A 12,308-nucleotide genomic window follows, 5' to 3' on the forward strand; every position below is an offset into this window, starting at 1 on the left:
CATAACTATTTCAGAACAAAATGAACTACTTTCTTCTGAGGAATAAGTTGTTCCTTTAAAATCAGTAAGTTTCAGCTGTTTTAAAAATCTATATTGATTCTTTCAGGATGTTCCTAAATAAATTGCATTTGAATGTCGTGAAAATTTCTCTTTTTAAAAGTGTTGAAATCTTATCCTTTACTGAATAACTTACACTAGAGATAAAATCAACCAAAAACTATTGATTACAGGGAAACTAATATTGCATGAGTTTTTAAAAGCTGAAGAGAGTTAACAGTGTCCATTCAGAGCATACCTAGATGACAACATGAAATGGTGGGATTGATTTTCCTCATTGCCTAGGTTCCCCATCAATACGTTTGTACATCTATAAGAGTACTTGAATGTTTGACCTTGAATGACAGTTGTCTGTGGATTTATTTTAACTTTTATGCAGAAGAGTAAACTTGTAGGAACAAGCCATATCTCACTCACACTTACATTCTCTAGAACTGCCTACAGTGCTTAAATAGTAATTTGCAGGATATATTTATAATAAATTTATTTATTCAATATCAGTTAGACCTTGCACTATCTATGCATAAAGATACCTTGACAAATAAGACAGAGAAGATTCTTGCCTTCATGAAACTAACTTTATATTGAAGCAGAAGGAAGCAGACCATGCAGTGATTGCATAGAAATAATGATAATATCAAGAAAAATTTATTATGATGTTGTGAGTGTTGAGGGAAGCTAGAAAAGGACCTAGGATAGAGAGTAACTAAGTTGGAATCACTTTAGATAAGGTTAAAGTTATCATTAGAGAAGTTTGGTCAAATAAGACCTCCCTGCTAAGATGATATTCACACAGGTCACTTAACTATGAAAATAAATTGCAAAAATGTCATGTTGTCATAACCAGAAGTTCCAGGCAGAAGGAATGGAAGTGCAAAAGCTCAGAGGTGAGAAAAAACTCGAAACATTCTGGGGATAAAGAGGAGTCTGGTGTGACTGGAGCCAGGTAGACCAGAACCAGAAAAAAAATGTAGGATTATTCAGGTTATCATAAGGAATTGGAATTATATGAATAATTTCAAAAGGGTTGTATATTTTACAAAGATTATAATGACTTATGTATATACTTTATATACTTCTATGAAGATTACGTGAAATAGAGAAGGGCAAGATTTAAAACTCTGAGACCAGTTTAGAGGCTATGATAGAAGTTCATGAGAGAAAAACGTAGCTTGGATCAGAATAGGTGGCAGTAAATGTATAGAGAACTATATACATTCAGGGTAGAACAAGCAGGATTTTATGACATTGCATTTGAGGGTGAAAAAAGTGGGAGCCTCAAGAATAATATTTGTGTGTTTTGACCAAGAAAATGAATAGATGGACAAAATCGGAAGATGAACAGATTGTAACAGAAAAACCAAGAGTTCTGTTTTAGATATTTTAAGTTTTGATACTTAATTAGTCATCCAAATGGAGATGTCAGGTTGACAGTTGGGTTCATGAGTCTGAAGCTCAAGAGAGAGTTTTAGTTTAGAGATATGCATGGGAGTGTTCAACATATAGATGATACTTAAAACTAACACTAAATGACGATCACATAGAAAGTGAGTGTTGGGAAACAAGAGGAGAAGAAAGAAGAGGGAAGACTAGGGGAGAGGAGAGGGCCTAGGTCTCTGAGGCCCATTTTTGAGATCCAGTAGGAGGAGAGAAGCCAGTAAATGAGAAAAGAGGAAAAGAAGTACAGCATGTTGTGTCAGAGAGGCAAGGGCAAAGTATGTTATTCATTGAATTTGATAATTCAGGTAAATACTACTTTATGATTACTTGCACATATTCCAAGTAAATAGGCATCAAAGTTTAAAATTCCTGGGTAGTCTTTCAGGCCTTGGTTAAGCTCAGAGTAACAGCAGAGAAAGAGAAATCTTCCACCACTAAATTTTCTGATATTCACTTTCTAAAGACAGTTCACAAATAAAATAATCAAAACATTAAAAATATATTTATACCCAATTGTATATTTTTACCTCCAAAGTAAGTAAAATGTATTTTTGTTGTTTCACCGTGAGATTTTTTTAACAACAGATAAAAATACCATAATATGTGAGGTGATGGTGTGACTTTTGACAAGGTGTATATTTCTAACAATGAAACCTCATTGTGTTATTTTTTGCCAGGAGTTTGGGTGACACCTCGACACATTATTATCAATTCTACAACAGTGGAATTATTTTGGAGTCCTCCAGAAAAGCCCAATGGTCTCATTTCTCAGTATCAGTTGAGTCGTAATGGAACCTTGGTTTTCCTGGGTGACAGTGAGGAGCAGAACTTCACTGATAAAAACCTGGAGCCCAACAGCAGGTGAACTTAAAGAAAACTTTACCAATCATATAGTTAGAATTTTAAATTTTTCAGGGCTGAAAAGTGCATCTCAAGATGAAACAATATGAAATTAATTGGCTAATTAATCTCATTCAGTAGCCATTCCATAGCTGATGAGATCTTTTAATTCATTTCAGATGTTGAAGACTCAAGTGCTAACTCATTACTTTAGTCTTCAGAGTACATGACATTTTTTAAAAATGTAAATAGTCTTTTATTTGACATAAGAGCATGAGAATTTTTAAGTATATAAAATACACAAAGTATTAAACTTTAAAAATTATCAAATTATCTTCAAAAAAATGCATTCTGAAGCTAGCAATAAAAAAAAGATTTAAAGAGTTTTGTTTTACATCAACTAACTTTTCTTCTAATACAATGTTTTCTCTGCTTGCTACACTATATATAGGTATGAGTGGTTTTAGGGGAAAAAAGTTCCACATATTTGCAATTCATTCCCATTCGTATCTCAGCAGAAACAAAATATATCTTAGATCAACAGATGTTTTAATGCAGAGAGTAGAGATCAATTCAGATTTATTGTAGAGAGTAGCAGATCAATTTAGAAACATCTTTCTCTAAACATATTTCCCTGAACTCCAACCCATTTAAAAATGGGGAAGATTAATTTGAATCCTTCACAATCTACTGGCACACTCTAAGACTTTCCTGAAATCTTTAGGAAAAGTTAATTACAAGAGGGTTAAAAATAAAGTGGGAAGGGGTAGAAATAGTGACAGTCTGGAGAGAATGAAGCCCGTTCTGGAAAAACTATCAAGTCAACAGAGACGTTTCTGAACAGGGAGCAGAAAATTTGCAATTTGTCATAAAATTAGGACTAAACAATGGCGGGAAAAGCTAGCAACCATTGTTCAAGTTTCTTGTGCATTTCCTTATCACAATCCTTTCTTTTTCATATAGATACATTTATAAATTGGAAGCCACGACTGGAGGCGGCAGCAATCCTAGTGATGATTACATTGTGCAAACACCTGTACTGACACCAGAAGAAATCCAGCCTCCATATAACATCACAGTAATTGGGCCTTATTCCATATTTGTAGCTTGGACCCCACCAGGTAAAGAAATAAAGTATGTGTGTGTGCATGTGTGCATGTGCATATTTGTATGCAAAACATTTCAGAGAAAACTAATTGGAGAAAAGGATGGAAATGTGAATTTAGTGAATCAGAAGGACATAACCTGTCTCCTGGATAAATATAAACAGAATAGTCCAAACCACATTCCTGAGTCTATACATATATAAGTATATGCATATATACATATAGATACAGATGTAGATACGTAGATAAAGATATACAGATAACTAGATATATACTTTTCTTTGAAAGTAATACTTTCTTTTAAGTACCCAAATCTGCCTTCTTATTCATATACATCCCAGGTAGGTCATATAGATCTGAATGACCTCAAACATTCATTATGCAGGACTCCCAAGATTGGAACATTGATGTTATATGATTCGGCCTTTATTATAGCAGTGAATAAGGAATTCAGAAAGCAAGAGTCTACTCTATCCATTTCTATTAGATTGTGGCCAGTTATGGTAGTTGAATTTTGCCCCTCTAAGCTATATAGCCTCCACTGTACCATTTAGTCACTAGTGGGTTACTTTTATGGTTTAGTGCATTATTATATTTTGATGTAAGCATCATCCTCAGGTACAAATCTGATTGCATTAACACCATAGAGTAAGGATTAAAGTGAAATCTCTTTGCTCTGTCTTTTAACATAAGGAAAGTATGGAAATGCTGTTTCAGTAAAATTTAAAATATATTAAGGTGCTAAATTCACTTCAAATGGATTTTATCTCTAATATCTAGTCTTTAGATAAAAATGACACAAATTCTATTATCTCCATCAGAATAAGTGTAGCTACAGTTCAGCATGCACTGAAAACAATCGGCTAGCATCCATGTTGGTCATCATCAGGTCCATTCCATAAAATAATTAGCAAAGATATATTTTTCATTTACTTGAACAATTATCTCAGTCAAAATAGGTAATACAGAAAAGGAAGGAAAACTTGCAAATTCATTCTATGAGGCCAGCATTACCAAAACCAGATAAAGTCACCACAAAAAAAGAGAACTACAGGTCAATATCTCTAATGAACATAGATGCAAAAATCCTCAACAAAATACTAGCAAACTAAATGCAACAATACATTAAAAAAATCACTCACCACAATCAAGTAGGATTTATTCCTGGGTTGCAAGGGTGATTCGATATTCACAAATCAATCAAAGTGATACATCATATCAATAAGAGAAAGGATAAGCACCATATGATCATTACAATAGATGCAGAAAAAGCATTTGAAAAAGTACAACACCCATTCATGATAAAAACCCTCAACAAAGTGGTATTGAGGGAATGTACCTCAACATAATAATGGCCATATATGAAAAATCCACAGCAAACATCATACTTGAGAAAAACTGAGAGCTTTTCCCCTAAGGTTAGGAACAAGACAAAGATGTCCACTCTCACCACTTTTATTCAACATAATACTGGAAGTCCTGGCCACAACAATCAGACAACAAAAAGAAATAAAAGGCATCCAATCTCTAAGGAAGACATAAAGCTTTCATTATTTGCAGATGACATGATACTATATATAGAAAACCTGAAAGACTCCAAAGACTCCACCAAAAAACTGCTACAACTGAAAAGTGAATTCAGTAAAGTTTGCAAGATACAAAATCAGTGTACAGCAATCTGTTGCATTTCTATGCACCAATAATGAAGCAGCAGACAGGAATTAAGAAAACAGTACCATTTACAATTGCACCCAAAATAATAAGATACCTAAGAATAAACATAACCAAAAAGGTGAAAGACCTGTATTCTGGAAACTGTAAAATGCTGATGAAAGAAGTTGAAGATGACACAAAGAAATGGAAAAACTCTCCATGGCCATGGATTGGAAGAACAAATAGTGTTAAAATGTCTATACTATCCAAAGCAATTCTACACATTCAAAGCAATCCCTATCAAAATACCAACAGCATTTTTCACAGAACTAGAAGAAACAATCCTAAAGTTTGTATGGAACCACCAAAGACTCCAAATAGCCACAGCTGGAGGCATCATAATTCCAGTCTTCATGTTGTATTACAAAGGTGTAGTAATCAAAACAGTATGGTACTGGCACATAGATCAATAGAACAGAACAGAAAACCCAGAAAGAAAAAAAAAAACCACAATTATATGGTCAATTAATCTTCGACAAAGCAGGAAAGATGATCCAATGGGAAAAAGTCCCTTCAACAAATGGTGTTGGGAAAACTGGACCACTGTCTTATACCATACAGAAAAATAAATTCAAAATGCATTAAAGTCCTAAATGTGAGATCTGGAATCATAAAAATCCTAGAAGAGAGCACAAGCAGTAACTTCTATATCTGATAAAAGGTTAGTGTCCAAAATATATAAAGAACTTATAAAACCCAACATCCAAAAAACAAATAGTTCAATTAAAAAATGGGAAGAAGATATGACAGATACTTCTCCAAAGAAGACATACAGATGACAAACAGATGCTCTTCATCATTTAGCATCAGAGAAACGCAAATCAAAACTACAATGTAGCTATCCTCTGACACCTGTCAGAGTGGCTAAAATCAAAAACACAAGAAACAACAGGTGGTGAGGATGTGGAGAAAGGGGAACCCTCTTGCACTGTTAGTGGAAATGCAAACTGGAGCAGCCACTAAGGAAAACAGTATGGAGTTTCCTTAAGTTAAAAATAGAACTACCCTATGATGGATCATTCACACTACTGAGTATTCACCCAAAGAATAAAAAAAAAAAAAAAACATTAATTCAAAGGAATACATATGCCCCTATGTTTATAGCAGCATTATTTACAATAATCAAATATGGAAGCAGCCCAAGTGTCCATCAATTGGTGAATGGATAAAGAAGATGTGTGTATATATGTATTGGAATATAATTCATCTGTAAAAAAGAATGAATCTTGCCATTTGCAATGACATGGATGGAGCTAGAGAGTATAATGTTAAGTGAAATAAGTCAGAGAAAGACAAATGCCATATGATCTCACTCATATGTAGAATTTAAGAAACAAAACAAAAAAGCAAAAAGAGAGACAAACCAAGAAACAGACTCTTAACTACAGACAATAAACTGATGGTTACCAGAGGGTGAGCAGGTGGGGGACATGGGTTAAATAGGAGATGGGAATTAAGGAGTACACTTGTTGTGATGAGCACTGGGTGATGTATGGAATTCTTGAATCACTATATCGTACACCTGAAACTAATATAACACTGTGTGTTAACTAACTGGAATCAAAATAAAAACTAAACAAGCAAACAAACAGGTAATAGAGTCAAGAAGGTAACATAGAGGCCTAATATATAAAACTTAAGTTCTCATAAACTAACATCCTTGTGATGTCATAATCTGAGATCAAAAACAAAAACAGGGTCTTAATTTGGTCAAATTCACAGGAGAAAATTTATCAAGAGCTGTAAAGAAAATGTAAGCAAAGAAAAATGTAAGCCTCTCTAAGATATTAAATATAAATGATTCCATCCACCTTTGTTTTTAAAATGAATATACAGCCGTTTAAATTAAAACAAAGGAATGATCTCTGGTGCCAGCCTGTGTCATAAAGCCCTATAATCCTTACCTCAGGAGCGTAGATCTTCTTGAACTCCATTCTTAATTTCAGGGGAAGAAAACCCATATCTTCTGCTGTGGAAAATGTACAAACTTGCATATCCCTTTACAGAATAAATTTCTACTTGCATGGAGTAGCATTGCTATCTTGCCATCTTTGAGCATATTTCTCCTTGGCATCTTTGTAGTGCTGTAGTGCTTCTGGGCCGTCAAGTAAAATGAGGCAGAAAAGAGCCAGTCTGAGACCGGATTTTGCCTATTAACCAGAGATTTCTCAGACTCGGACCAGGGTCTTCTACAATCCAAATTCTCAAAGAACAATAAGAGAAAGTCCAAGATGGTAAGCAAAATTGGTGATTTCCTAGCCATGTGATCAGGAAGTTCCATGGCCTATCAATCACTTGTCATTTTAACATTATTATACACATAAATTGCCATTGCTAATTTGAAGATCTCTTTCCTTTAAGACAACGGATGTCAGATGAAAGAGAAAACCAGGATTCGTATCCCATTTGTGCCACCTGTTAGCTGACATAAACAAGTCAGTTTTTCTCCCTGAGTCTGTTCGGTGCAGCTGTAAAATAGAGACAATGGTAGTACATACATTTGGGTGGTTGTAAAGATTAAACAAGGTAATTTATATAATTGGCATACACTGACTCTGTATAATATTCTATAAATAGTAATGATTATTTTTGGAGAATTATTTTTGCCTTCAATTATTTATTTTTAAAATGTATTTGCTCCAGCCTTTGCTAGGTGCCAAGGGCCCCATTTTCAAAATGATAAAACAGTGCACTGCAGGATTGCATTTGTAAATGTTTGAGACTTCTTTTGAATTTCCCAGCATTTTGTCATATTTTTCTTTGAGTTCAACATCATATTTTTATGCTCAGTGTATAATGTTTATACTTAGAAAAGGATCATTGTGAAATAAAGCACACTTTCTGCTTTTTTAATGTAACCTTAACTCTTGTCTACCTCAGGCTTTGTAGAAATTGTTCACTCTAGTGCAGCCTCAGGGGTATTGTAGAAATGCTTCACACACTAACTCTGACCGTGTAACCAATGGTTAATAAATCTATAATATACAGACCTGTCAATCTTTTAGTTTCAGATGCACAAAATCCATTACAGAAACCCTGTAATATATGGAAAGATTAAAATCTTAAATTAAACTTTTTTCCTGGTGCCTAGAAGGATTTTGAACTCTGTAAACAGGCAGATGATTTTGACTTGTGTATAATCTACAGTTGATTTTATTGGAAAGTACCTCATGCTGTGTTTTGATTTGGATAATAAAAACACTTTTCTGTTCCTGAATAGTCACAAATATATATTTTAAACAAAAAGAAAACAAACTTGTTATAACCAGAGGCTGTTTATTTGCTCACAATCAAGAGCTTTCAAGGTATTCATCATACTCCCCTGCCATTACAAAATGATTACATCATAAGCAGAGCTGAAAATTGGGCCAAAGAGTCCATACCTATAGTTCCCAAACCTGAACAAACATTAAAATCACCTGGAAAACTTTTGCAAAGACTGGTTCTCAATCCCAAGTTTACGGAATCAGAATCTCCTGGGATGGAGTCAAGAAATCTAGATTTTTTTTTTTTTTTTAAAGCTTCCCAGATGGTTTCGATGTGCTCCAAATTTAGTAATCATGAATTACATACACCAGGCACAAGCGGTCAATTACAATATTTCTTTGAAAACATGAATCAAACCACTTTCTCTTGAATGTCCAAACCCAAAATAGTGGTTAAATTAACTGGGTTTTTTTCACATGTATTTTGTTTTGTGGTCAGTGTGAATAGAGTGACTTTATGCAGTTAAGTTGCTGGGAGAAAAAAATGTCCATGTGGTTGCTTAGCAACAGAAAATTACCTAGGCAATTAAGTGGGCTTTCAGTTTATAAATTATTATTTCAATGATATCTATAAATTAATTCTTATTACATGTTTATAAATCCTATCAGAAAAGGAAGTGAGGTCCAGGGGATGTGTGAGAATATTCAGAGGAAGCATAATTGGAATACTATTGGCAAATACCACTTATATTCATTAATATCACTTGTTTATACTTGCCGTTTGTTCAATTTCTAGTATAAGCCAAACCCTTTAATAAGCACTTTCCCTGCCTTACCTGAGTTAATACTCATACAAACCCTGGGATACAAGTAATATCATTATTTCCATATTAAGATAAGAGATTTGAACCTCAAAGTAGTGATAGAATATACTCAAGTTTACACAGCAAAGCCAAGAGTCAAATTCAGGTCTCTTCTCTACTACTGCCTTATAAGAGCAATCTCTACATGTCTTTGACTTAACTATTAAATCCACATCAAGCTTTTTATTTATTACCCACTTTTTTTGGATTTGTGATACAACAACTATGCTTTTTGAAATAGTAGCCCAGAAGGCCAAGAAACAGAGCTAGGTATTGGCAAATACCAAATGATTGTGGAAGAATGTTTTTTTGTTGGGCATGCCAAGACCAGAAAAATTAATTATGGAAAATGGTGAGCCCCTGAAGGGAAAATATCTACCTGACAACAGTTACCTCCTGTGGCATGAAGGAAGGCTTTGCGTATCCATCCAAAAGTCCAGAAAGAAAAGACATGACTTAGCAAAATCAGATTCCAAGTGCTGAAAGATTTTAATTAGGTGGGAGAGGGAGTCATTTCTCAAACAAATATCCACAAAAGGAATATTCAAGGACTGTTTTAAAGCCTCGGTAGACATTCTCTTACTTTCTAGGTAAATCCTGGTTCACTTTAGCTCATTATTACTTGATAAATGTCACTTGTAAGATTATCAAGACACTTCAAGCTCTAGAAAAATCAAGATTTCTACTCTTTTGTGTATCATTTGTACCTTCAAATCAGATGATGCACAAACAACATATCCTTTTAAAATGTTTGCTGGATTAATGAAAGAACAGAATAGTGAGTAAGTTTCTAAAATTTATCATTCAAGCAAATATATAAATAAATTTTGGATTTTCTGCTGCTTAAAATTATTCAAACACTTGATTTCTTACAGAAGCCTATCCCTCTCTCCACACTAACTCAACCTTAAACACACATACACACACACATGTATACCCACACACACACAAATACATATTTCTTCTTTAGAGACAAACAGGACACATACACATATCTTCCAAATATTATATGTCATCTTATGGATGCATAATTTTTTTCACTTATTTCTGTAAAGGGAATACTGGTTTCTAGGTGGAATGGGCTCCACCATTTAGTTTCCCTGCAACCTTGGGCAAGTTCCACAGTGTCTCTGAACTTGAGATTTCTCATCTGTGAAATGGGGTATCAAATGCCTACCCTGCATTGCTTTTATGTGAAGTCGGTGAGGTAGCATGGTAAACATTTAGTGGACACTGGACGGCCTGGATGCTGGCTATTATTATTCAAACTATAGACAGCAGTCCCACTAGTTGATCCCACTAGTTGATTCCTAAACATTCCTTCTCGCCTTGTAACAGCTCTCAACCTCAGGTCAGGACTTACACATTTGTATTAAATAGAGTGAGGGAATGGAAAAATTAAAGAAAATTAAGAAGGAAATAGTTCCTGGAACATAAATGTTTTACTCAGGATAAGAATAGAGATATTCCTGCTGTTTCAGAATCCACTCAAAATTATTTAAACTCTGAAGGTAATAATGAGTCTTTCTAAATTATCAAGGTGATGACTGTATTTTGAATTGTTCTAGGCCTTCAGCATGTTCTAATTAACAATGCCATTGCATTCAACACACTTTCCTCACTAAAGATGGTGAGTTATTTAGGTTTAATGCATAATATATCAAAGTACTGGTGTGTGTCCATTCATAGTTATCTATTAGTCCATTAAAGAAAACAATTAGCAACAGTTCTTCTGAGAAATCATTTCAATTAATATTGCTTAGGAATAAAAAAATATATTGGTTAGGAATAAAAATGCTGTTTATTAACCAATTTTTGATTAAGGGGTAGTTAGCCACAACATGGCCTATCTATAGACATTAGGCATCTTGATGTTCAGTAAGCTCATCAACTGCAGTGTATTAGATCAGATAATATCCATTTAAAGTCAAAATTGCCATTAAGGTCTCTAAAAAATTTACTTTGCATTAACTGGGATGATTCAACTTTGACAATACTTTAAATTTTCTTGTAAGTGCAAAAACCAAGTGACAGTAGTGCTGAATTTCAGAAGAAAGTGTAAAATTCATTTCAATGATTTATGTTTTATTTAACATAGTAATAAATCTTTTTTCAGCTGTATTGAGGTATAATTGACAAATGAAATTGTAATATATTTAAAGATTACAAAGTGATGATTTGACATATGTAACTGTGAAAGAATTTCCACCCTCAAGTTAATTAATGCTAACATCGTGTCACATATTTATTTTTTGTCTTTATGGTGAGAACACAAGTTCTACTCTCTTAGCAAATTTCAATTATACAATACAGTATTATCAACTATAGTCATCTTGTTATACTTTAGATCCTCAGACCTTATTCATCTCATAACTGAAAGTTTGTACCTTTTTACCAACTTCTCCCTATTTCCCCATCCTCCAGCCCCTGGCAGCCACCATTCCACTCTGTTTCTGTGAGTTCAATTTTATTTTTTTTTAAATTCCACACATAAATAATACCATAAAGTTATTGTCTGTGTCTGGCTATCTCACTTAGCATAATGCCCTCCAGGTTCATCCATGTTGTTACAAATGGCAGTATTTTCTTCTTTTTTTAAGGCGGAATAATATTCCATTGCACGTATACTACATTTTCTCTATCCATCCATCCATTGATAGGCACTTTGGTTGTATGGAGGTATGGACCTTGGCTGTTGTGAATACTACTGCAATGAACATGAGAGCATAGATAGCTCTGTGAGATAATGATCTCATTTCCTTTGGAAACATACTCAGACATAGGTTTTCTGGGTCATAGAGTAGTTCTATTTTTAATTTCTTGAGGAACCTCCATACTATTTTCCACAGTAAACTGGCACTGGCAATATGAGTTTCTGTTCCCACCAGCAGTGTACAAACAGTCCTTTTTCTCTGCATTCTCACCAATATTTGTGATCTCTTGTCTTTTTAATAATAGTCATCCTATGATGTATGAGGCGATATTTCATTGTGGTTTTTGATTTGCATTTCCCTGGTGATTAAGGATGTTGAGCACATTTTCATCTACCTGTTAGCCATTTGTCTTTTTTGGGGAAAAAAAAA

General features: G+C 34.0%; 1 protein-coding gene across 1 annotated transcript in view; it reads left to right on the plus strand.

Moving 5' to 3' along the window:
* USH2A (usherin) overlaps positions 1-12,308 on the plus strand; it is a 716,035-nt gene that overhangs the window by 597,338 nt on the left and 106,389 nt on the right. The window contains exons 56-57 of the mRNA XM_028104725.2: positions 2,175-2,358; positions 3,301-3,458. Coding sequence (XP_027960526.2) covers positions 2,175-2,358; positions 3,301-3,458 — 342 coding nt within the window. The remainder of the gene's footprint in view (positions 1-2,174; positions 2,359-3,300; positions 3,459-12,308) is intronic.

The sequence above is a fragment of the Eumetopias jubatus genome, unplaced genomic scaffold, assembly GCF_037043125.1.
Source record: "Eumetopias jubatus isolate StellerSeaLion01/CBP00866 unplaced genomic scaffold, mEumJub1_p1.0 scaffold_12, whole genome shotgun sequence".
NCBI lineage: Eukaryota > Metazoa > Chordata > Mammalia > Carnivora > Otariidae > Eumetopias > Eumetopias jubatus.